General features: G+C 35.9%; 1 protein-coding gene across 6 annotated transcripts in view; it reads right to left on the bottom strand.

Annotated features, from left to right (window-relative positions):
- Positions 1–1,715: 1,715 nt before the first annotated feature.
- GRIA4 (glutamate ionotropic receptor AMPA type subunit 4) overlaps positions 1,716–27,220 on the bottom strand; it is a 377,201-nt gene continuing 351,696 nt past the window's right edge. Inside the window, exons 15-17 of one of the 6 annotated variants that reach the window (XM_055356274.2) lie at positions 17,743–17,857; positions 9,362–9,496; positions 1,716–4,234 (exon numbers count right to left, since the gene is read on the bottom strand). In XM_055356274.2, coding sequence (XP_055212249.1) covers positions 4,070–4,234; positions 9,362–9,496; positions 17,743–17,857 — 415 coding nt within the window. In that variant the 3' untranslated portion in view covers positions 1,716–4,069. Of the gene's footprint in view, positions 4,235–9,226; positions 9,497–11,776; positions 11,892–17,742; positions 17,858–27,220 lie in introns of those variants that run through there. The other 5 variants (XM_004052060.5, XM_055356277.2, XM_055356275.2 and 2 more) reach the window with 5 other exon arrangements.

Below are 27,220 nucleotides of genomic sequence, written 5' to 3'. Positions count from 1 at the left end.
AAGACACAGAGAGATTAATAGAATGATTTAGATGTGAAGCTGTGACCAAGGATGACATGGATGTAGACCTACCAGGTCAAGCCTCAGGGTTTTCATTAAATCTCAAGTTAGTGTCACCCGTTCCTGTGCAAGTCCCAACGAGCCTGCAGTCACCTACTTTGATGGTAGTCTTGGAAGCTTAAAGATGCTGGCTGATACTGACTGTGCTTAGATGTAAAAAGAGAATATTGGTGGGAAGTATGGTTCTGAGAAAATCTCAGGCAGATGGGATTTTTAAAATGCCCTGTTTTAGAAGTTTGACACAGCATCAGTTTAAGGTGGCCAAAGGATTAGGCAAATCTCTAGATTGAGCCAGTTTTGAACAAAATTGTTCCACATCCCTTCTTTGTTTTAAAAAAATGCTGAAAGATTCCCATTTATGTTGGCAATTAGCTCTGAGGAGCTGGCAGAAGTTTTCATACGGGGAATGATCATGAAATTCTTTAGAGGGTCTTTATTCATTCATTTCTTTATTCATTTAGTCAAACAGTTCATTAAATCATTTATTGAAACATTGATTGCCTATGACTACAGACCTACCCAACTGCACAAATAATGTTCTACAGACACAGCTTTAAGCCATTACTAAATGTTTAGGAACTTCAGAAGTGTTGGTGAAATGTACAAACTCTGAGAAGGAAATCATAACGGTATATTACTTGAATGAGCTGTCTTTATACTTGAGAATGAGGGACTATGAAACTCCTAAGTAACGTTTTCCCTCAAGCCATGTACTAGGCATTGTGATTTAACAAAAATTTTCTTTAGTGATATTATATATTTTCTGTGTTTTTTACTTACTTTGTTGTTCATGACACTTTCCAGTTTGTCAGTACAGGTGGCTAAAAAACAGGTATTTATGCAATGGAAGTTTGCTCAACCTACCATTTTCTTCAGATTCAGAAAAAATCAAATGAACCCTTGTTCTTTGCCACATGGAAGGAAAATCCCAATCCCAATTTTGTTTTGGCCACAATTATTCTTTACTATAAGAAATAACTCTCTAACATCATATCATGAATCCACTCTGAGGCTTAAATGAAAGATACCTTTGGAAGTATGGCTAAAAACCACGCCAAAACCCTGTTCTGTGTTAGTTTTTGTTTTGTTTTTTTAAACAGTTTATCCAGCCAAACAAATGATTCCACAACTATATACAATTACATGGAGTATAGTCTTATCTGATCAGAATATTTATCAGATCAACTTTTTTTTTTAAGCCATGCTTTCCAGTGACATAGACAACACTATGAAATCAGCCAACCTGCAAGCTTCATTTGGCTCACCATATACAGATGCCCCTCAACTTACAATAGGTTTATATCCCAATAAACCCATCTTCAGTTGAAATAGTATAAGTTGAAGATACGTTGAATACATCTAACTTGTTGAACATAGTAGGTTAGCTTAGCATACCTTACCTGTGTTCAGAACGCTTATATTAGCCTCAAAGTCATCTAACACAAAGCCTATTTTATTACTAAGTGTTGAATATCTCATGTAACTTATCGAGTACTGTACTGAATGCATATCATCATAAACTTGAATAATCATGGGTCGAATGATCATTAAATTGGGGACCATATTACCTAAAATATACTCTAGAGACTGTCAATAGGAAAAGATGCTGTTTTTCTGCTTTCACTTAATTAAATTAATTCAATTCAATTCACTCATTCATTCAACAAATATTTATTAAGCACCTACAATATGCCAGGCACTGTGCTGGGTGCTGGGGATACAACTGTGAACAAGATAGACACAGTCCCTGCCCTCAAGGAGCTTCCAGTCTAGTAGTTATACAGACGAGTACACAGGCAATTACAACGCAGTATGGTAAGTGCCGTGATGGGAGAAAGACATGAAAAAGGGCACCTAACTCAGTCTCACAGGCAGGGGGGTGGTGGATAGCCATGGAAATCTTTTCAGGGTAAGTAAAATTCAGTTGGAGTATTGAAGGATGAGTACAAGTTACTCAGGTAAAGAGGAGACAGGGAGGAGTTACGCACTGAGGAAATAGTCTATGCAGTGCTCCATGTGCTGCTTTGGAGGTTCATTTGCTGACGGGAATAGCTGGATAGAAGTGAGAGAAGTCCTGGAAGAAATAAGCAAGCGCCAGGTCATGAAGGGGCTCATGTGATCTTCTCAAGAGCTTGGAATTTTTCCTGAGGGACCTGTGTGTGTGTGTGTGTGTGTGTGTGTGTGTGTGTGTGTGTGATTTATACTGTTTAAGATTGCTCTTACTGCAGCACAGAGATTGAATGGCGAATGGGATCTTGAGAGTTGATGGAAGAAAATCAATCCTTCAGCTTTTCCAACTTTATCTTCCATAATATCCCTGTGCTCTCAGTAGCCCATCTAATGGCATTCATTCCTTAAATGAGCCACTGATGTGCATGGCTTTGGGCCACTGCTCACTCATATGGCTCTTAACACCTTCTCCTCCTGTTAAAACTCAACTCATCCTTCAAGGCCAGACTTCTGAAATCATCCTAACTTGTGCTTTCTGCCAATACCCTAAGTACATGATTTTTATCTGTATTAGAGTACTTATTTATTATTTCAAATGAACCAAACCTTCTTTTGAACCATGTTAGTTTAATTCATACATAAGGTGATTTTTATAAATAAACATGAGTATAATTTTCTTTACAATTTCCAGTTGAAAACAAAGACTAATTCTTCGTTTGTTATCTACCCCAAGCTATTATGAATGCCTTCGTATGATTTAAAGGGAACAATAGGAATAAGGGGAGAAGCCCAAGAGACACATAATTTTATGCAGCAAAATACAGTCAAGTAAAATTTCAACACACAATTACAAGGTATGTTGTTGTTAGGACAGTGATTCATTCCCCAACTCAAAGACTCCATCTTTGACAATTTAATCTGTTAATGAGTCAAAGATCTGAAAAGGAGGGGTAGCTTAGTATGCAAAAAATAATGAGGGCTAGCTACATTTTCCACTATGGCCCACCACTAACACAATCTCTCTTATAGTCTTATAATTTCTCAAATAACTTTTATAACGATAAGAAAAAACTTTTAAGCTCTGTAGATATTGTAAGAACATCTGCTGTTTTATTCTTTTTGGTGGGTACAAAAACCACAATGTTGTACACAGAATGAGATTATAAATAATACCATTAACATGAGTGACCTGTCATCTCTTTTGAGTCTACACCGCAGACTGATGATTGAACCTAAACGTTTTCTTCCTTTTGCTTTTCTTCCTGGTTGTGAGACAAATGCAGTCGGTGAACCGACTCAGGTGACATAGCGAAGGTTACAGCAAACAAGAAGATGACCAACAACTTTTATAAAAAAAAGTCTCTAAAGTTTATTACAGTGATGGCATTTATATCAATTATTGCAATGTATTGTTCCCTAAGATGGTTAGAAAAAAGAATTGTGTTGTCCTCTACTGAATTTACGTCAGTTAAAAAGCAAGCATGTTTCAGTATTTGTTTTCTCCAAAGTAAGTGTACATACTTCCTTTATTTTTTTTCCCACTGGTTTTACATGTTTGTTCATTATTTTCTTATCACAGTTTAGTGATTTGTTTTCTCAGCTGGATTTTCTTCCATGGACTATATGGATGTTCTGGAGACACAGGTTAGCATGTTCACGGACTTCTACAACTATTTTATCCTTTCCGGTGAAGACAAAGGCCTTTCTGAGCAAGAACTTCACAGTTTAATGCGCTAACTCACAAGTCTGATTAGTTTTTGAGTCCACTCGAATGAAATTTGTTGCTGTTAATACACCCATCCCAGATCCCTCCCCCACCCACTCCCCGAAAAAAACCTCAATTGTGAGTTTTCCTGATATAAAATCTGAGTTTGGGTTTCCGAGCTGAGCTCATGCACACGTTGCTGCTGCTGATGTCCGGCCAGCGCGTTAGGACGGACTTCCCGCTCTCAGCCAAAGGATTGGTTTAGCAAAGACCCGCGCGTGGCGTGTCCCTCAGGGCTGCGTTTCCACCAGTCACCAACAGTTTAATTAAGGCACTCGATTATTTTTTTGGTTTTTATGGTAGGTCCGATGCAATGACAGCCAATCCTGAACTTTGTCTGATTGCAGTTCCAGTGTGTACAGCCTTTGGGCAGTCAGGCGTCAAGACGCGGCCATTCTCTCCCACACTCCCAGTGATGGATAACCTGGCTTTGTTTCTTATGGCTTCAGAAAAGGTCAGCTGGGTTGCATGGAAAGGAAGCAGAAAGAACGCGAAGTGTTACCATATTTCTGTTTCTTCAACAATATGTTCCACAACAAACACCGAAATATAAATAATTAGACATCTGCATTTTTTTCCATGTTCTTTTGGTCATATGAAAACTGCTTATCCAGGGAAAGGAAAGCTTAACTACACCGAAGAATGAATCTGTCTAGAGTTTGTGGTCCTACCTGTGGAAAAACTAATTCTAAAATTATAATATTTAACTACTGTTAGTAAATCTGGGCAGGAAACATCTTTTAACTTGCTGCACTGTATATCTTAGTACTTCTGGATGAGCTTAAAAGCTCTTTTATGTTTGACAACATTCTTTAAATAGTATTTCCTTGTCATGAAATGTCTTTACAGTGCAAGGATTAGACTACCAGAACTAATGAAGTACCTAAACAAACGATATGTATAGACTATTCATGACAGATCTTCCTGTTTTATAACACAGACCTATCCACAGACACTTCATTCATTCACACCAGTTATAGACATGACCCAGAACAGCACAATTAGTGACATATAGTTCACTCTATGCTATTATGGACACTAAGGCTCATATTTTAAGAACTGTATTTAAAAGGGGTGCACTGAAAAGGGATATGTTTCAAAGCCTACTGAATGGTCATGACTGGGGAACCTCCCATATTGAGGTTATAGAGTCAGGGATCTGAAATCAGTAAATTCCTGCTCCTTATCACATTACATAGCAGATAACATTACACAAAGGAGAAACAGGCACTGTTATTATGTTAGTCTCGTTACTGTTCATTCACTGTCTAAATTCTTTCTAGTAGCTAGAATTATAACTTAAGAGGAAAATAGGGTAAAGGAGTGATTCCCTGAGTTTGTTACGACTTAGTTCATAACTCACAACTCAGCATGTATCTAATTCCCTGTTGTGAATTCAAGTTTATCCAAATCTTTAGGAAATTCCATCCCTGTGTTTATTCTGCCCTGGAGCTTAAATATTAGAATAATTATATATTAAGTAATGAAATTAGTAACTAGTTTAAAAACTGGTGGAGTAAAAATGTTTACAGATCAGTTACTCTGAAAACTTCAGAAAGTTGAAGTCAAATTGCTAGTAATGACATATAAATGACAAAATCAAGGTCAATCTCACAGTTCTGTTTCAGTAAACAGTCTTAAAAATTAATACTTATCATCATAATCAGAACTCAGGATATGGTCTTCACAGAAACATGGATAGTTTTTATATTTAGAAATCAAGGAAATATAACAAGGATTTTAGAGAAAAACAACACTTCTACCTGATTATCTTCTATTAGTCCGTTGAAATCAAAGTCCTTCTGTCTTTTATTTGGCACATAATAGGCACTCAGTAAATATTTGTTGAGTGGATGAATGACCTTATATAGGAAGATACTTTTTATCTTTCTTGTAAATGAAACTGATAGAATAATATACTAAAATTATTCATAATTTATCAAACCTGCAGAACTGTACACTAAAAAGGGTAGGTTTTATTGTATGTAAATTGTACCTTAAAAATGCAAATGAATACATTGCCCACTATTTTAAATTGAACAGAATTGAATTTCACTGCACCAGTGAGGAAGTTAGAAATGAAACAATTCGATTCCATTTGAGCATTTGAAAGAATCCCTTAATCAAGAACCTCACCCATATAGAATAATTTCACCAAGGGAACGAAAATGTGTACATGGCTGCAATAGTCTTGTTTTTTGAAGTGAGACTCTGGGGAGACTGTGTTATTGGAGGTGAATGTTTTCCTACTCAATATTAAAGTACATATGTTTTGGGTGTGTGTATAAAAAGAAGTATTAGCAAAGCAGGACTATTTATATCAAGAAAATCTAGCAACAAAATGTATTTAAGAAACATAAGACAAGACTTGGTATCAAGATGCTAAATAACTTTCTAGTGTAATCTTTTCCATTTTATGTGTTTTAGATGGACATTTTGGGGGTCAGAACCCTTTAGTGAGTACCTAACTATATGGAATACTCCAGTTACAGCACTGACATTTTCCATAATCTTCTAAAGAAAACAATTTGGGAGCAGATTTAGGAAGTTTATATTAGTTAGATAAAGTCATATGCTGATGAAAACAAGAAAAATGAATATCCACGATTCTAATCCAAACCAATGTATTAGCCCATCTTAAATCTTTGAAAGAGTCCCCAAACCACTCAGAGTCTCCAAACCACTCACCTCTTGTTTAACAAGAGATTCAGGAAAGGTAGTTCCAGAGAATTCATAGGTATCTACTAATCACTAAATTTAAACAAAACCAAAATCAAAGTCTGAATATGTTTCCTTAGATTCCCTTTCAACATTTAATGTTAAGTAAAATAGACAATTATTTGTTAAAATCCACTAGTTTAGCTTTGTTTTAATTTTTCTTCAAGAGGAAATACTAAAATACCATTAATAAAAGCCTGGTAATTTTTAAAAAGTGTTTACAGAAGGCTTTTGCCAGAAAAATCTGTTTTTGTTTTCTTCCTTTTCTTGATCATGTTTGTGGGGAAAGGAAAACTTCCAAAGGTTGAACAATTCCATATAATCTCAAATACACCCTCCTATTTTATAGATTAATGCAATGAAGTGTATTACTTAATAAAACTTTGACTTATTTTTCTTTAAATCTGTTTTAGCATTTTTATTTCCTATACTTACATCATCTGTATCTTCCATAAAATGCCATTTCTATTCATCTTGATGTGAACCTTTTGAGGTTCCTCAAACTGGAAAACTTTCTAGTGATTTTACATATGGTCTGGGTTTTGTTGGATTGTTGTGGCTTATGTTCCCTTGAGGGATGATCACTTTTTAGTAGAATCTACCATGGATTGAAGGTGTCAGTTTTGTTTTTGGGATTCTGGGGCAATATTATTTTTGAATTATCAATCATTTCCATAATTATGGTCATAGAGTTTATGAAAGTTTTCCTTTAATTTGAGAGTACAATAAAAACTGCTTACTTATAAGTTTTGACAGGCACAGATTATTTCATTTATCCCGAATGCCACTGTCTTTTAAAATGTCCAATGAATGCTTCCTATTTATTTGAAATTTATTGTCTTAAATGTTCAAATCTACCTCTAAAGGCAATTCATGTAAGGAAATTCAATTTCAAGTTGTGACTCCAAAAACAATGTTATATGTAAATTGTATATATATGACGTGGGAATTTACATCTCCTTTTAATAACTTCCCTGAACTTTGAAATGAACTAGCATACGCAGCATTTATTTCTAAAAATTTCTAATACTCTTTTTTTATTTGCTTTGCTTCCCCACCCTTGTACCTTGCTGATGATGGCTGGAGTGCCTTTGTTATGCCAAAGAAAAGTCAGTTTTAATGAACTGTTAACAAAATCTAGTAAGGACATCTTATAAAATTCATCTCAGAATTCAATCCAAATAATTGGCTCTGAAAACTAATCAAGTATTGTTTTTCTCATTTTGAAAAAAGTCTCTCATCAACTCTGTAAACATTAAGATGAAAGCATTCCTCTAATGGCTAAGACACCTTGATATTATCCCACTTTGTAGTTTTGCTATCATAAGACATGCTAAAAATGTTTGGATCGAGTGAATTGAGGATTTAGTTCTTAATTCTTTTTCACAAAATTTGGAAAGAATCGTTTTGGAACTATCTATGTGCTATTGTACTCAGTCACTAATTTCTACATTATGGATGAAAGCAATTAGATCTTGATAAAAAGGGATGGCATTGGCTCTTTGCTTTAAGATACAAGTATTTCAAAAGCTTTCATATAAATAAATATAAAAAATCAAGCGTGCTTAGCTGGTGTAAACTCAGATGTGCATCTTACTGAAAGTATATCGGGTTTTTTACTCTAGGGTACATCAAGTACCAAATATCTCTTGGAAGTTCAAAGACTCACTTATCATTGTAATGAAACTGAGCAGCCTATTCACTTAGCTATTATAGATAATTTTAGAAAATGGGTTTTAGAGTCCTGATTTTAGGAAAAGCAATAACAAATCCTTTCAGATCTTATTTTAAAGCTACTTCCTATTAGTAGAGGAAAGAAGTGAACATTTAGATTTTTTTTTTAAATCTCCATCTCCTATATTTTACTGAATGCTTACAATTTTTTATTGTGCCATGATGAGAAGTTGTGAGTAAGTGGGGCTGACCTGGATTGCTTAAAAGCAATGGAAATGAAAAAAATAGTTTATAATGACTCACTGCAATTTTTATCTTTTTCTGAATCTTTCCTATAGGACACAAATATTGCTGACGTCTCTGATGGAAAAACTGCTGTATTGCCTAAAATGTCTATTTACCTTAGTGATACTTTGAGCATAAAAGTTGAATTTCATCTAATAAATGTGAATTGTAGTGAAAATTCTGATGATCACTCTTCCTTAAAGGTCTGGCTCAAGGACTACCATCAGATAAATAAAAAGTGGGATTTCATGTTTTAAAAATGTAGAAGGATGGCTAATGTAAAACAAATTAGAAGAGGAGCCAAAATTCATTGAGCACATACTCTGTACCTTGGAGTTTTTACATGTATTGGTCCTCAGAAAACAATATGACTTTGTCAAAAATAGGCAACTGTCTGGGTTTTGATCACTTGGAACAGATTTTGTGCTTATTTTTTAGCACCTACCCTAAAATTGAACTGTTACAGAAAAGATTTGCCCAGTCTATGTACAAGGAAGCCCAGATCTAATTTCCAATTTTCCCAAATTTCAGGTAGAATATACTGTTTAAATCATTTCACAGAGCAATTCTGGTTTGTTTTTATCTTTCTGACCCTTGCAATGCAGATATCTATTGGCAACATAAAGTTTCAAACAGTACATCTGCAGCCAAAGAAAACCGAACCAATTTGCACTGAAGTTTTCAAAAATATAAAGCTCTAATTAGAAGCAAGCAATACCACCACTGGACAGACAGGTCACAACACTGCGTTCACAGGATGCATCCCCCACTCACTGTAGTCGGGCCTAAGTCCTACCCCTAAATTTTAATACTTTCGGTTCCATATACGTTGTAACCTTCTCTATAGGTTGCTAAATTCTGGGTATTCTGCGAGGAAGTTGGGTTAAAAGTCTGTGCACTCTTTGCCACCTTCATTCTCTTCGCTTCTGCCCTGGACTTGTAACAGAACTCTATCAAAGCCACCAGCATTGCCAAGCCCAAGCCGCCAACCAGAATGTAGAAGACGCCTGCTACATTGCTCAGGCTCAAGGCACTCGTCTTGTCCTAGGGGGGATAAAGACACTTCAGTTAACTGTGGAAATGTCACATCCAAAAGGTAAAAGAACACATGAAATCCAAAAAGCCAATGAAAGTAAATGCTTAATTTAACCTGAAATTATTTACAAGTATAAGTCACTGATGTAGGCTAATGGACTTAAACATAAATCTTATAGCTCTTGGGAGAAGTAAAATTATAATAGTTATCAACAAATTGTATCTAATTACATTCAGTGAAATCAGTAACATTTTATCATTATTAAATATGCAATGAAAACCATTATACTTAGCCTTATATAAGCATTTATATATTTACATAGAGTGGCAGAAATGGGCTTATTATTGTTAAGTTTGAAAATGACAGGTTTAAAATCCAATTATGGGAGAAAGGGGACGTCTTTTAGCTTTGCTTCTATTAGAATATACTTTTAATGTTTGAGATTTCTCTTGAATAAATCCAACTCCGCATTTCCTAGTTGAGCAACTAAGGAGTTGTTGAGCTGATGGTTTCACATTTTGTTCATCATTAATTTACCAAATATATGCAAATAATGTGCCAAGGTACACATTATTTGTTCTTTCAGTTTCATCTACAAGGGAAATCTCATGGAAAATGTTACTTTTGCATATTATATACTGTTTAGAAATAATTATCTATGTGTAACTCAAGTAATTTTTTAAGATAACTTTTAAAAATATATAAATTATTATGGTCAATTGAGAAATAAGTTATTTATGTATGGATGAATTTATAATTATTTTTATTAATTAAAAATACAATATAATTCCCACTTAAAAATGCTTAGTCCATTAATATTTTAGAGATATTATTTATTCTTCAGAGCTTCAGTATACATATAATCTTGTAATAAATCCAGAATAATCCCTAAGTCCTACTCTTATGATTGGAAGATACTAAAATTGTAACAAGAATTCAAAATTGTTTAATAAATTATAAATATGCTTATTACATAATATTATTGCAAGAAGTATTTTGGTAGACTACCTGAAGGATGCCCTGTAGTCATTATCTTCTCAGCAGTATGTTTTGTGCAAAATGTGATTCAGACCCTTAACGAGTTTTATAGGAGAGTATTTAACTCAAAAGGTGCACTATATACACTGTCACCTTAGTCACAACATCAACTGACTGGGCCAAACATTTTAGGGTAACTTCATTTTCAAAATAATTACTCATTAAGTATTTGCACTTGTCTGACTTTACATCAGGATTTCAGGTAATGGTTTAATTATCTGGCCAAGCTTGTCTCATTCCACTCTGGTTAAAGGGCAGACAGAAATGATTAAAATATAGGGATAAGGCCTGAAAGGGATTCATTAACATTAGTTTGTCTCCTTAAATTAATTGAAGCTCTCCTATTTAAAGCAGTCACATGTTTAATATCTTAGAATATCCAGTAATTTGTTTTCTTTCTTAAAGAAGATACAGAAAGAAATAAAAGGGGATTCCAAGAACCTTCAGCTCTGGCTTTCAGGTGCTGTTACTATATTCTATCAACTTGTGTAGGTATTTAGATTCACTGATAAACTTGTAATTTTTTAAAAAAATAAAAACATAACTATTTCCATTACTTTTATTTGTACTCAACAGAATTAGGAATATAGGTTCCTGCATTTTTTATTTTTTTCCTGCATTGTTTAAAAAAGAATTTATGATTAAGAGATCTTAGAATTTGAGAATATTATTCACAAACATTGATTAATTAAAACAATTTCAATTGGGCAAGTAGAATTGAAAGGTTCACTCTGTTTCTCTATCAGCACAGAAATATAATGGAGGTTCTTCAAACTAAAGTGGAATGCTTGGCACTATGGTGACAAAAGACTGAACCTCTGAGTAAGCATTTATTTAATATTTAGAATCTCCTTTTTCTGGTTTACTACTGATTTCCTGTTTTGAGAATATATCAGTTCTTGAAATAACATGATTTCATGAAGTCTTTGCCTCCAAAACAAACAAAAAAACTACCCCAAAAAACACTACTTTTATGAGTGGTACGTAAGTTTGAGAATAATGTAAAAGGAATTTTATTATTTAAGAATTTTTGCAGTTTTAATTTAATTTAAAAGTCTTAATATTGGGGAGCAGGTTGCAGTTTCCTGGAAAGACCATCCCTATAGTTGAAATTTATGACATTAGCTTTTAATTTAGGCAGTGGCTGAGTGTATAATGTTCAGTTTTTATGGTTTCCATATACTTTTGACAATTGCTCCCGTTTACTGCTTTGTGAACACAAGAGGAGGCCCCGAACTGCAGCGACTGACCTTGCTTCCAGAGTCCTTGGGTCCACATTCACCTTTATCGTACCACCATTTGTTTTTCAGCTTGTCTAAGACGCCTGCCTCACTGAGTTTCAAAACGGCAAGGTTTACAGGAGTTCTTCACGTGGAAAATAACATAAATAACATTATATATGTTATTTTATGTTATTCAAGTAAAACTACATTAGAATCGCATGGCAAAGTGACAGAGCAGAGGCCACAGTAGGTGCTATGTCTTGTACTGTAGGCCCAGGTTTAGAATCAGACATAAAACTGGGGCCTGCTCCATCGCTTTAGGTAACAGGCACATACTGCTAGGGAGGATTTTTAAATAAAATGTATGCAATTACTGTGAATCCAAAACTATTGGCCTTGGTTGGGTTTCTGGAACATTCACCATTTTCCCCACATAAATGTGGCAGCCATTCAAAATCCAGAAGCTTCTTTTTGTTCTCTTTCAAAATTGAGGAAGTGGCTGCAGGTTGACAGACAGACTGAAATAGAAGCTAGGTGGGACTGATTTCATTGCTTGCATGCATTATGATTCAGCTCATGGTATTTGACTTTATGCTATAAAAGTATGTCTACAGTATCCATCATTAAATTGACTTCTTGACCGCTTTCATCCAAAACCTAATTGAAAAAGGCGGGTGATTTCAGTGTTACAAAAGACCATCTTATGCAGAGGAAGGTCATCGGGAGAAAAATATGTAAATAATGATTTTAAAGCGTAATCCCATGATGATACTTTCCTTCTAAATTGCAGTCTTTAACATAAATAATATCACCAGAAGCAATTTTCATCTATCTTGTCTATCTTGAATCTATCATCTATTTATCTTTTCATCTATCTTGAATCTTAAAGCATATTAATATACTTTAAGTACAAGGTGAAGTGACTATAATATATTCCACAAATTCTTAGCAACAAAAAAAGACAGGTTAGAGGTAACCAAGATTTTTCTGAATAGACAAACTCCTCTTATAAGAAGACTCTATTTATATTTATTAGAGACTCTATTTGTCTCCTCTACCATCTTTGATTCCTTCAACACTAAATATTGTATTAGGAGTTTCAGGGAGGAGGACATCAGTCATTACCTGGCGTCAATATTCCAAGGAATTTAATAATTCTTTCAGTTTTCACTCCCATATTACAATATGAAGGCTAAGATGATGAATGGAAAGCAGAAAGTTTCAGGATCTTTTGTTGTTACCATTTTGTTGGCTTATTGGTTTTTCATTTCATCCCAAGACAGACTTTTCATATTCTTCTGGACATTTTGCCTGGTTGTATCCCCTAATGCGCCTCAGTTCTTCTAGGAAATGCTGAGTGCATCTGGAGTTACAAGACACGCATTTATTGGGAATTCATTCCAAAAACCTATCTACACAACTAGGAAATGCATTAAGAATGATGGTGATCATGACAGCTAACATTTACTGAGCATTTACTATGTACCAGGCATGGTTAAAAGCATTTTTCATGTTCACTAACATCATTCACATTTTACAAATGAGGAAACCAAAGCACAGGGAGCTTAATTCAGCAAGTTACACAGCGAGGCAGTAGCCTAATCAGGATTCCTGATAGTATGACTTCATAGCTTTTGCAATTAAAAATATTAATAGCAGAAGACTCACAAAATGATGTTTCTAGTTAATTGGGCCTTCTGGTTAAACTAAAACCCATTTTTTTTTTGTATGGTTAGTTTTGAAAAAAATCTAAAATACAAATTTTTATTTTTGTTTATATGGTTTCGGGATATAATTTAAATTTTGTTTCAATGTTATATTACTATGGCTTAGGTTCATTGTTCCACTGAAGAAGTAATATACATTTGCCATGATCCTAGAATATTATGTTGTTTTTTGGATTAAAATCTGACATGTGCATGATTTAATACTTTCTACTAAAAGCTGAATTTGAGGGTGGGGTGAGTTGAGGATTATGGTTAATTGGGGTGCCTGGTTATTTTAAACCCAGTTAATCTAGGTTTTCCTATCCATACCAACCACTACTCTCTGCACCTGACCCCCAAGCCCCATTTGTGACGTGATTGTTACAATAACCACAACTGTGGGTTTACTAGTGACCTGCATATCCTTTGAGAGCAGAAGTCACATCTCATTTATCTCTGTAAAATGGTATTTTCCAGAGTAGCTGACTCAGAGTAGGTGCTCTATAAAGTAGCTCAATTTCAAAAATGACAGAGCACGATTTTTGAATCCAGAGCAAGCTTTTTTCTTGAACTGATACTCTAAGGGTTTTTAGGTCCCCAGGCAAGCTCCCCACAGCCTTTGTAACACATGGGTGCTAAACTATATTATCCTATATTTCAGTTCTTGAATGGGGTGGGCTGGGAGGAGGAGGACTCTGTGCTGAAAACTGGAGGAAAGTTCGAGAGTTTCCTTTAAGTTTCTTCAAGAAGGGACAATTGAAGGCAAAACTGTGAATAAGATGAAGACTGCATTAGGCTTCTCTCTCCCCTCTTAAAGTAGCCTTTTCTCCTATGGCCTTCTTTTTCCCTCTGGCCTCTTTATCCTTTCTGCTATTTCACACCTGTAACCCGGTTTTAGAGGATTAGATTAACACTTTGAATATAAGATATTTAGTATTAACCATAATTAATGTTCAACTGGTGGACTATCAGAACAAGGAATTCATTACTGGGAGAGTCATTCTCCAAGGGCTAGATTGCTTTAGTGTTTTTTGTTTACTACAACTTTTTTTCCTTTCCATTTTTTCCTGCTGATGAATGCATATTTTCTGTACTAATTCCTTTATTCTTGCATTGGTTGTCATGGCTGTGATAGAGGAAAGCGGCTTATTTGTAAGTATAGCATCTATCAAAGTCAGAAATGGGCTGTATTCTTCAAAGGGCCAAATTATCAGGAAGTGCACGACCAAATATAATACCTAGAGAAAGCATTATTTGGTATAATCACACTTACAAAATAATTTTATATGAATATCCACATTTATGAGTGTGCATATTTTACACATGTAGAAGCAGAATAAAGTATAGAATTAACAGAAAAAATAATTTTGTAACTATAATAATGGGTGATTGATGGTTGCAGCTGTTGCCAAAATTTCTAACTAGAACCAGGATTGAATAACTGGCATAAAAATTGGCCTAAAATTCTTTGTATGGTTTGTGCTTTGATTAAACCATACTAGGTTAACCAAAGTGGAGAATACATCTTAGACATTGCAATCAATATTTTTAAATTGGCTCATTCATTGTCAAGTAGTAAATTTTTGCTATTTTATTCCCAAGAGTGAGTATGAATTTCTTATGACCATAAAACAGGACCATATCACAATAATATTAACTCATATGAACACTATCAAAGGATCAAGTTTTCAAATGAAGGAATTTGTACCCCACAAGTCATGCATTTCTGCTTTAATTTATTTCGTGTAAGATGCAGGACCCTGTTCTTCATATCTGTTGTTAATTTTTTACCTTTCAAGGTGAAGCCTCTTGGCTGAGGACTGCTATGGTCAGAACTTCACAGCACTGAGAATGGCTGTCAGGTGAGTGGGGATGCTAATTACTGCACGGCCTGGAGTGTGACAGGGAAGCTGCTGCAGTGACCCCAAATAGTCTAATTGTTCCTTGTATTAAATCATGAGCTCCTTGAGGGAAAGAACAGTGGTAATTCTCTGTTTCTACACAGGTACTGGCACATGGCCCCATTCAAACACAAGTTTAATAATTTGCTGCTGAATGGAAGGCTGGAGAGGTTACAGTCCTGTGAATGACAAGTGAGTCAGCTCTCTCACAGAAACCTTTCCATGTGTGGTACAGGTTTCCATATTTCCCTTCTTCATTAGATGAGTCACTGTTGGGATAGTTAGTTTTCTCCTACCAAGATTCTGTATTTGAAGGTCAGCTAAGCCAGGATTTCAGCATGTGTGTGCTGAGTTCTCTCTGTATTTTCCCTTCTGCACTGAATTGGCAGCATTGCTCTTTTCTGCTTTAGTTTTACACACAAAGGCTTTAGAGTCAGTTGCATTTCTCACTTCAGGACTTTTTCTCCTTATTTTACCTCTTTTGATGAAGATCAGGCCAAATGGGAGGGGTAAGGTAAGTTTACAAAGAAAATCAGTCACCTGAAGAAGGTACAAAATGAAAACGAAAAAGCAACAACTGTCTCCTAGTAATTTATTTCGATTTAAGTTAGGTCAGGCCATTTAAAATATCATCTTGTATGACAAATGCAGAGTAGGGTATTATCAACATTTAGAGTGCAACAATCTATTCTCTTGATAAACCTTAGACCAATAACAACCTATGTGGATTTTTTTTTTTTGTATACAAACACATTCCTGGAGGAAAAAATAAAACATAATGTATTTCATTTTGGGAGAACATTTTATGTTAATTTTTTATAACATGTTGGAAACCTACTTGTTAAAATTTGAAATAGCGTTCATTCTAAAACATTTTGTAGTTCATGTTTGGTGAAAGTAATGTCACCGCATAACTATAAGAAGAAGCAATTCGATTTTGGAAACTACAGGGTTAGAGAGAAATTTATTCTTTTGGACAACAAATATTTATGTCCAACAAATAAAAATGTCCATTATGTACCAAACAATGAGTTGGATACAAGCTAATTAAATCTGACTGAGTTGCCCAGTTCATTTCAATAAATTAAAATGACTTTTGTTACATAGATTTTTCTAACATATATATATGTTTCTGTTATGCTTGCTTATTTTTCTCCAGAAAACATCTTTAATGCATGCTAAAATGGGACTTCATTATTTATATTTGTGGAAAATTTTATCTGTAAAGCAGTGTTTTACTTCTCTTGTATTTGTGATAACAATAAAAATTTGAAAACTAAATTTTTTCTAATGGAATAGAATATCTTTGTTTTTTATTTTCTCTGGTGTTATTCTATGATATTTTCTGGTATTTCTAATTTGCATGAAAGAATGCTAGGTTATTAGTATAAAATTTAATACTTTTCTCTATGTATATATTTATATGTTTATGAAAACTATCAGAAAATTTCAGACAGTTGGAGCTCCAAAATATAAAATAAGTTATTACTCCTTAAGACAGTGCCTAGAATGGAGACAAAAGTTTGTCCTTCCTCCTGCTGCAATAGAACTAGTTATTAGATGGGAAGATGTAAGTGAGCTTAATTTGAAAGGCTTTTTAGATCGGGTGAGAAATTTCCCATCCATGAACTGTTTTCTTTAAGTCTAAAAATACTGATATATAGTGAAGAAGGGCTCTGGGACACTAGTATATTCTGTTAATTGCCTACTTTTTTGTTCTTTAGATATTGCTTAGAAATGAAAAAACTATTATTTTAGGAAGCTGGAGTTAAGATATGAAGTGAAGACAAAGCTGAGTTGATTTTGTTTTTGTTTCCTGATCATTTTGCAATTTGATCCATTTATGGAAGGCAAAAAATGTGTAGTTCATATGAGAGCCTTTGATTTGTTATTTAACTTGAATAGAACTTGAGAGTTTAGATGGAGAAAACTTTTTAGTGGGCACCCTAGACAGGTCTATGTGGAGTCAGGTTATTGCTGATACTGAGCAATATTTGGTAGAAGTTCTGGTAAAGTAATGGTGAAAAAAAACAAGACAGGCTTACCGCCCTGCTCTCTCCCCTCTCTTCTCTAACTTGCTGTTTCAGAAACTTAACATCCCTTCCTACTTTCCAAAATTGAGATTCATAGGCTTGTAACGTCTGATCCACAACTTCTTCAAAGGCAGAGATTTTCAGTGACTATTTTCATTAGGTTTGTTAGTGTGTCACTAAATTGATAATGGTTGCAAATATTTTTGCATTGACAGTAATTGCATACGTAAGCTTGCGAAGGGACTGGACTAGCAATTCGACTGGTATTAGGAGGTCCAAACCATAAGTCTCCCAGCAGATGCACCTATTACTTTACATACTGTTTACCCGCTTTTGGTGACATTGAGGCTAACCTTGGAGTCACCTCCCCCGCTGCCACATTCTCCTTTGTCGTACCACCATTTGTTTTTCAATTTGTCCAAGAGGCCTTGTTCATTCAGTTTTAAAACTGCGAGGTTAACAGCATTTCTTGAAACGATAAAACATATTTTGTAAGAAACTGCACAGCTGTTAAGATGTTAGAAGGAATGAGGACTTAAGCTCTTTATAAGCTTCTCCCAGATGCTAAATAAACCTCTCATTTTACCATCCTGCAGCCCCTTCCTCCGGAGTCCAAACCAAAGGCAATTGTAACTAATTTCAAATGTATTAAACATGCAGTATTTGGTGCTGTTCACTTTCACAGTTCGTTTATTGTCAAATAACTGATCTCATCATCAATCAATTACATGGATTTTTTTTTTGGCAAAACAGTAATAAACGGGAATTTACTAGTAATTGAGAAAGAATTGTGTCTTGAATTCCTTTGCCTCTAAGAATGCCAATGATCCAAAAGAGAATGAAATCAAAATTCATTCCCACAAGGAAAAACAAAATGGCATATACAAACCATCAAACAAGCCACTAATTTTTCTTTACTGATTCACTGAAAACAAAGAGTAATTATTACTCCCTTTAATTTTTATGTGGGTTTAGTGTGCTCGATTTAGTTGTTTGCAGAATCTAGGATTTCCTGATCATTTGCTTCATGGACTAGAAGCTACATGGTAGTCAAGAGACAGCAGCAGCTCTAGGGAAAAATTCTTACATCTAAATTTTGTGTTAATTCTTAAAGGCATTGAAGGCTATTTGGAAATTAGGATTACATATCCAATTTGATGGTTTAAGTAATTAAACCCCAGGATGTCATGCTGCATGTGATACTGACTTTGCAAACAAACCCACTAGATTAGATTTCCTCCATGTTTTTCTCTAAAGGGAAATAGGGGAGCTTATTTTGGCTATTCTTTAGGAGGATTAAAAAATAGTGTCATGGGCCAGGTGCGGTGGCTCGCGCCTGTAATCCCAGCACTTTGGGAGGCGGAGGTCGGTCTGTCACCTGAGGTCAGGAGTTCAAGACCAGCCTGGCCAACATGGCGAAACCATGTCTCTACAAAAAATACAAAAATTAGCTGGGCGTGGTTGTGGGCACCTGTAATCCCAGCTACTCAGGAGGCTGAGGCAGGAGAATCGCTTGAACCTGGGAGGCAAAGGTTGCACTGAGCTGAGATTGCGCCATTGCACCCCAGCCTGGGCGACAAGAGCAAAACTTCGTCTCAAAACAAACAAAAAAAACAAACAAAAAAACATGTCATGGGCTTTTGCCTCCCATACACTTGGTTTCTTTCCTGCTTTCAAGTTACGGTTTTTAAATGACCCAATAGGTATTTCAAGAGATTTTCCCATCATTTAATAAAATTTCTGTTAAATTTAAGGAGTGGCTCATATGCTGAGGGAATTTGGGTAACGTTTGTGATATGCTATTTTATAAACACTGAGTTTGGTGATTACTTAATGGCAAATGAATTATAGGTAAAATAAAGCAACCATATTATCAAATAGCAGTTGAATAATTGATTCGCAAGCAAAATGACATTTAGCCAACTAATAAAAAGTGTTGCATATTTTGCCACTAATTAGCCTACTAAAGTGTTTATTGGCTGAAAATTTGTTCATATTATTTCAGGTCAACAACGTGCTTTTCCATTTTGTGATGATCTGATCCACTTGGAGAGTAAACAGTTCTCATAAGTAAACCACACACTTAAGAGTTTTTAGTATTAACTCTTCTTAAGAATTAGACTGCCCATTTACTGAATGCTAATTAAATAATTAGCTACTCCTACATTTCCAAGTAAGTGCCACATTAGTGGTGTAAAATAATGCATGTACTTCCTAATGCGACAATATCAAGTTGTTAGTTTAATCACCAAAGGACCAGATTGAAATGTAGGAATGAAGATAGAGACATCTATTTTTTAAAAAATTCTGCTGGGAAAAAAGGAATTGTTTTAATTTATTTTGTGTCTACGAGGAACTAAATTTGTCTTTCAATAAATTAAGGTTAACTACTAAAATTCTCTATTTTGGAGAAAGTTATTTTTATAATCCATTTTATTTTAGCCTTAAACATTCATATGAAGATTTTTAAAAATGAAGTAATATTCCAATTATTTTCTGTGTTGATTTAGACCATTCCTCTGATAAAACTAAAATTATTTCATGAGAGGGTTATTTAACAGGGTTATTAACCATATCCAAAGACAGTTTCACAGCACAATAGAAAACTAAAAAGCAAAATAAAGGAATGGATAAGGAAAAAAAGCTTTACGTTGAGAAAATTGTTTGGAATCAAGCTTTCTACAAAATTATTCTAAAACATTGTCTTTCTAATACCATCTAATAGGCCATGTAAAAACAGTTTAGTTTCACACTGCTATCCATATATGTGTGTAATTTTATACACTGGACCAATAGATAAGTTACTACCCAGTTCACAATTAATCTACATGTTTTCCTTCCAGAAACATGTGGTCCCTCTATAGAGTCCACTTAATAGCATCATATATGAAATTTACCTTTCTTTAATGATGCATGGTGGAAGCATTTTGTAATCAATATCTGGAGATAGTATTTCAAGATTTCCGTGCATGTTAAAAGTGTCTGTGGTTTTCTACAATTGTGTAACTAAAGATGTAATTCCCCCACATAATAAGTTTAGGTCTAAAGGGCTCCTTAGAATGCTATTTAAACTTTAACATAAACCACGTATATAATGACCATTTGGACATCTGTTCTATTTTATAGAATGAATCACTTCTACATGTTATGATTAATAAAAATCATCAATGACCTATGTATGTATATAATTACTTCACTCATTTTACTGGACTAGGTTGAAAAGTACTTTTTGTCAAGCTAAGAAGAAAGTGAAATCCTGAAGAAGTAATAATAAACAAGGCTAAGGAAGCCATAAGAAGTTAGATAAATGAGGGATGTAGAAAGCAGATACTCGCTGCAGCACATTTTATTATTTTTTTGAAATCCCCTTCAAATATTTCAGACATAGACTTCAAAATTGACGTCACAAACTCATATTGATTCTAAGGGGTATTCTTGCCCTGATTAAGTATATCAGTGTCACTGTAATAGTGACCTGCCAAATAGATAAGTGTAGAAGAAAAATATTTTTAGCTATTTCTTACATTAATTATTCCCTTTATTGCGTTAAATGTAGCTTTTGCAAAGTCAGTTGAAATGAATTGCTTTCCATTAAAAAATAGAAGAGGAGGAAAAAGCAACAAGGGACCACATTTTTTCTAGCTGTTTAAACCATATTGGAGAACCAGATGTGTTGACAATGATGTTGCATAGACTGAAATAGGTTCAAGGTAATGTGTTTGCCTTTGCCTTGTATGCCTTAGCGAAAATCTAGGTGAGAAAATCCCTTCCCCAAATAGCTTTTCTCATAGTAATGAGATGACAGGGAATTTGATTCGGGCCTAGAATGAAAATGCTCACTTGATCAACTTCCAGGACTTCTGAAAAACTTCCAAAAGTTTTTATTCCTGGAATTTCACTCAAATGAGTTAGATTATGAAAACCCATACTTTACTGACCTAGCATTTAAGACTTACTTTTGTTAATGAGAATTTTGTTGAAATGTCATATAAAACCAAAGCTTTATTGTGGGAACTAACATATGTAAATTTTTTCCATTTATTATTAATAATTTTGGGCACATTAATCTAGTGCAAAGTAAGATTTCCTTGTGAAAAGCATGCTTAATCCAGCCTAAGACATTTATTGCTTATTCTTTACCCCTCCACAAATAACTTATCATTAAATTATATAGATCTGGATATTCTTTTATGCTTACTTTTATGCCTTACTCATATTTACTTCTAGATCATACTTCTTACAGTATGATTTCTCTGTTGGTGAGGTATTAAAGTGTATATCTGATAAAATGTCAACCTAAGTAAACAGGGCAAATTTAAAAAGTTTTAGTAAAGTTTAGTTTTATTTTTCTGATTTCCTGGATTTGTGAACATTGTTCTAAAGGACTGATGATACAACTTCTTAGATTTAGTCATTGTCTGCCCACAAGATATTCAGGACATATGTAGTTTGTAGAACAAATAACTTGCAGTATTATCTTTGGTCTGGTTTAAACACATTCAATTCCATCTCACTTAATAGGATGAACACTTTATTGTTGGCTATGATGGCAAAAGTATATGGAATTAATACAGTTTATCTGTCTTAACTACTGTGTAATTGTGTTAGTGGATTATTATCCTTATAAGAAAGTATCCATTAGTTATACTAATTGAGTATCCCTAATCCAAAAATCTGAAATCCTAAATGCTACAATGTGCATTTCCTTTGAGCATCATGTTGGCACTTAAGACAATGTTTTTTGGAAATGTTTTAGATTGCAGGTTTTCAGATTACGGATGCTGAACTGGTGCTAAGTGTAACGCAAATATTCAAAAAATCCAAAAAAATCTGAAATCCAAAACACTTCTGGTCCTAAAAAGGCCTGTGACCTCTTCACTGGAGTGCTCTCTTCATACTACATTATATAAAATTTAAATGTCAAGTGTTAAAATGTCCAGAATATTTACCTGAATGAGGCTGAGAGGTTTTTTTCATAGTCCTTAATAAATCTTAATATAGTTTAAAAACACTTAAAAATTGTGTGACAAAAAGAAATTGTGTAAAAATAAGAACATTCCTTTAAAGTCAGCAAAAAACATGGATAGATAACTTATGCAGCAAGAAATTTAAATCATATAAAATAATTCAGCCTTATTTGAAGTTAAACTAAAATCATATAAAAATAATTCTGCCTTATTTGGAGTAAAACTAATGTGCATTAAAGCAATGCAAATTCATTTCTCACCATTCATAATAGGAAAGATAAAAGTAAAGATATGGTTTGTATAGTCGAGGATTTAATAAGAGGAGCAGGCATTCTCATTCACTGATGATAGAATTAAAAACTGGAGATCGGATGGGCGGGGCCAAGATGGCTGACTGGAAGCTGTGGCGTTCAGAGGCTTCCATCGGAAAAAAACATAATAAGCCTGTGAATCCTTCACAGGCAACCAAGGTATCCAGGCTCTCTCTCATCAAAATTGTCTAGAAGGCTGGCGTGACCCACTGAGAGAAGGAAGAGCACTGTGGTGTAGTGGCCCACACCGGGAAGCGGAACCTCCTCTCCACAGCCAAGGGAGGCGGTGAGTGACTACGCTACCCATCCGGGGAAACTGTGCTTTTTCCCATGGAACTCTGCAACCCACAGATGGGAAGGTCCCACTCGCGAACCCACGCCACTGGGGCCTAGCGTCCCAACCTTGGAACATGCAGATTCTTACAGCCTCTCAGCTGGAATCTGCTTGAACCTACGGAACTCCCGGGGGGGAGGGGCAACCAGCACCAGCTGCTGCTGCCTGCTGTCTAAGCCGTTTCAGCTCCCTGGGGGAGGGGCGGCAGCCAGTACTGGGACTCACAATTGCCTAACATGCTAAACTACCTGGGTGGGGGAAGGGCAGCACCCATTTCTATAGCTCCAGGCTGTGCTTTTCCCCTGCTGGAGCCAGGGAGGCTGGACAGCTTGCTCCCAAGACTTGTCCCCACAGCCCAACACACTGGCTGTGGCAGTAAGCAGCCAGAGTGCCTCTTCAGGCCTAATCGCGACCCATTCTTCCTCAGTGGGCGGGGCTTCCCCGCAGGATCTCCAGTAACTCCAGCCAGAGGCTCAGGGACAGAATTAGCATCTCCCTGGGCCTGAGCTCCTAGAGGCAGGGGTGGCTGCAGTCTCTGCGGACCAGCAGACTTAGCCTCTCCTCCTGGTAGTTCTGAGGAATCGGGCAGCTCAGATGGGTGGGTTTCCCCCCAGCAAAACACACCCTCTCCACCAAGGGACAAAGTGCTTCATTGAATAGGTCCTGCTCCCTGTGCCACCCAACTGAATGAGACCCTCCAACAGGGGTTGTCAGACACCCTATCGCCAGAGCGATCCTACTGGCATCAGGTTGGTGCCCCTCAAGGTGAGAGGTCCTAGAAGAAGGAGCAGGCAGCCATCCTGGCTGCTTTCCAGCCTCCTTGAGTGACATCTCCCTGCACATGAGCAAATCAGATGAATAGGGCCTAAAGTAAATCTCCAGCAAACTGCAGCAGCCCTACAGGAGAGGGCCCTGATTATTGAAAGAAAAACAAACAAACAGAAAGCAACAACCGCATCAACAACAACAACAAAAAGTCCCCCACAAACACCCCATCCAAGGGTCAGCAGCCTCAAAGAACGAAACTAGACAAACTCATGAAGATGAGAAAGAATCAATGAAAAAATGCTGAAAACCCAAAAGGCCAGAGTGCCTATTCTCCTCCAGATGATCACAACGTCTCTCCATAAAGGGTGCAGAACTGGATGGAAGATCAGATAGAGAACTGACGGAAGGAGTCTTCAGGAGATAGGTAATAAAAACTATGATGAGCTAAAAATGCATGTTTTAACCCAATGCAAAGAAGCTAAGAACCTTGATAAAGGTTAGAGGAATTGCTAACTAGAATAACCAGTTTAGAGAGGAACATAAAAGACCTGATAGAACTGAAAAACACAGCATGAGAACTTTGTGAAGCATATGCAAGTATCAACAGCCGAATCGACCAAGTGGAAGAAACGATATCAGAGTTTGAAGACTACCTTACTGAAATAAGACATACAGACAAGAATAGAGAAAAAAGAATGAAAAAGAATGAACAAAGTCTCCAAGACTTCATAAAAGGACAGAACCTACGATTGATTTGAGTACCAGAAGGAGATAGGGAGAATGGAAACAAGCTGGAATACACATTTCAGGATATTATCCAGGAGAACTTCCCCAACCTAGCAAGACAAGCCAACATTCAAATTCAGGAAATACAGAGAACACTATTAAGATATCCCATGAGAAGATCAACCCCAAGACACATAATCATCAGATTCTCCAAGGTCAAAATGAAGGGAAAACTGTTCAGGGCAGCCAGAGAGGCAGGCCAGGTCACCTACAAAGGGAAGTGCATCAGACTAATAGCAGACCTCTCAGCAAAAACTCTACAAGCTAGAATAGATTGGGGGTCAATATTTAACATTCTTAAAGGAAAGAATTTTCAACCCAGAATTTCATATCCAGCCAAACTAAGCTTCATAAGTGAAGGAAAAATATAATCCTTTCCAGACAAGCAAATGCTGAGGGATTTTGTTACTACCAGGGCTGCGTTGCAAGAGCTCCTGAAAGAAACACTAAATATGGAAGGGAAAAACCAGTACCAGCCACCGCAAAACCATACCGAATTCTACCAGAGGTACAAAGAGGAGCTGGTGCCATTCCTTCTGAAACAATTACAATCAATAGAAAAAGAGGGAATCCTCCCTAACTCATTTTATGAGGCCAGCATCATCCTGATACCAAGCCTGGCAGAGACACAACAAAAAAAGAGAATTTTAGACCAATATCCCTGATGAACATCAATGCAAAAATCCTTAATAAAATACTGGCAGACCAAATCCAACAGCACATCAAAAAGTTTATCCACCATGATCAAGTGGGCTTCATCCCTGGGATGCAAGGCTGGTTCAACATATGCAAATCAATAAATATAATCCATCATATAAACAGAACCAAAGACAAAAACCACATGAGTATCTCAACAGATACAGAAAAGGCCTTTGACCAAAATTCAACAGCCCTTCATGCTAAAAACTCTCAATAAACTAGGTATTGATGGGACGTATCTCAAAATAATAAGAACTATTTATGACAAACTCACAGCCAATATCATACTGAATGGGCAAAAACTGGAAGCATTCTCTTTGAAAACTGGCACAAGACAGGGGTGCCCTCTCTCACCACTCCTATTCAACATAGTGTTGGAAGTTCTGGCCAGGGCAATCAGGCAGGAGAAGAAAATAAAGGGTATTCAATTAAGAAAAGAGGAAGTCAAATTGTCCCTGTTTGCAGATGACATGATTATATATTTAGAAAACCCCATCATCTCAGGCCAAAATCTCCTTAAGCTGATAAGCAACTTCAGCAAAGTCTCAGGATACAAAATCAACGTCCAAAAATCACAAGCATTCCTATACACCAATAACAGACAAACAGAGAGCCAAATCATGAGTGAACTCCCATTCACAATTGCTTCAAAGAGAATAAAATACCTAGGAATCCAAATTACAAGGGATGTGAAGGACTTCTTCACGGAGAACTACAAACCACTGCTCAACGAAATAAAAGAGGACACAAACAAATGGAAGAACATTCCATGCTCATGGATAGGAAGAATTAACATCATGAAAATGGCCATACTGCCCAAGGTGATTTATAGATTCAATGCCATCCCCATCAAGCTACCAGTGACTTTCTTCACAGAATTGGAAAAAAATACTTTAAAGTTCATATGGAACCAAAAAAGAGCCCACATTGCCAAGACAATCCTCAGCCAAAAGAACAAAGCTGGAGGCATCACACTACCTGACTTCAAACTATACTACAAGGCTACAGTAACCAAAACAGCATGGTACTGGTACCAAAACAGAGATATAGACCAATGGAACAGAACAGAGTCCTCAGAAATAATGCCGCATATCTACAACTATCTGATCTTTGACAAACCTGACAAAAACAAGCAATGGGGAAAGGATTCCCTATTTAATAAATGGTCCTGGGAAAACTGGCTAGCCATATGTAGAAAGCTGAAACTGGATCCCTTCCTTACACCTTATACAAAAATTAATTCAAGATGGATTAAAGACTTACATGTTAGACCTAAAAGCCATAAAAACCCTAGAAGATAGCATAGGGAATACCATACAGGACATAGGCATGGGCAAGGACTTTGTGACTAAAACACCAAAAGCAGTGGCAACAAAAGCAAAAATTGGCAAATGGGATCTAATTAAACTAAAGAGCTTCTGCACAGCAAAAGAAACTACCATCAGAGTGAACAGGCAACCTACAGAATGGGAGAAAATTTTTACAATCTACCCATCTGACAAAGGGTTAATATCCAGAATCTACAAAGAACTTAAACAAATTTACAAGAAAAAAATCAAACAACCCCATCAAAAAATGGGCAAAGGATATGAACAGACACTTCTCAAAAGAAGACATTTATGTAGCCAAAAGACACATGAAAAAATGCTCATCATCACTGGCCATCAGAGAAATGCTAATCAAAGTCACAATGAGATACCATCTGACACCAGTTAGAATGGCAATCATTAAAAAGTCAGGAAACAACAGGTGCTGGAGAGGATGTGGAGAAATAGGAACACTTTTACACTGTTGATGGGACTGTAAACTAGTTCAACCATTGTGGAAGACAGTGTGGCGATTCCTCAAGGATCTAGAGCTAGAAATACCATTTGGCCCAGCCATCCCGTTACTGCATATATACCCAAAGGATTATAAATCATGCTGCTATAAAGACACATGCACACGTATGTTTATTGTGGCACTA

This window comes from Gorilla gorilla, chromosome 9 (assembly GCF_029281585.2).
Source record: "Gorilla gorilla gorilla isolate KB3781 chromosome 9, NHGRI_mGorGor1-v2.1_pri, whole genome shotgun sequence".
Lineage (NCBI taxonomy): Eukaryota > Metazoa > Chordata > Mammalia > Primates > Hominidae > Gorilla > Gorilla gorilla.
Note: the sequence above shows the minus strand (reverse complement) of the source record. Positions and strands in the feature narration are given on the sequence as shown.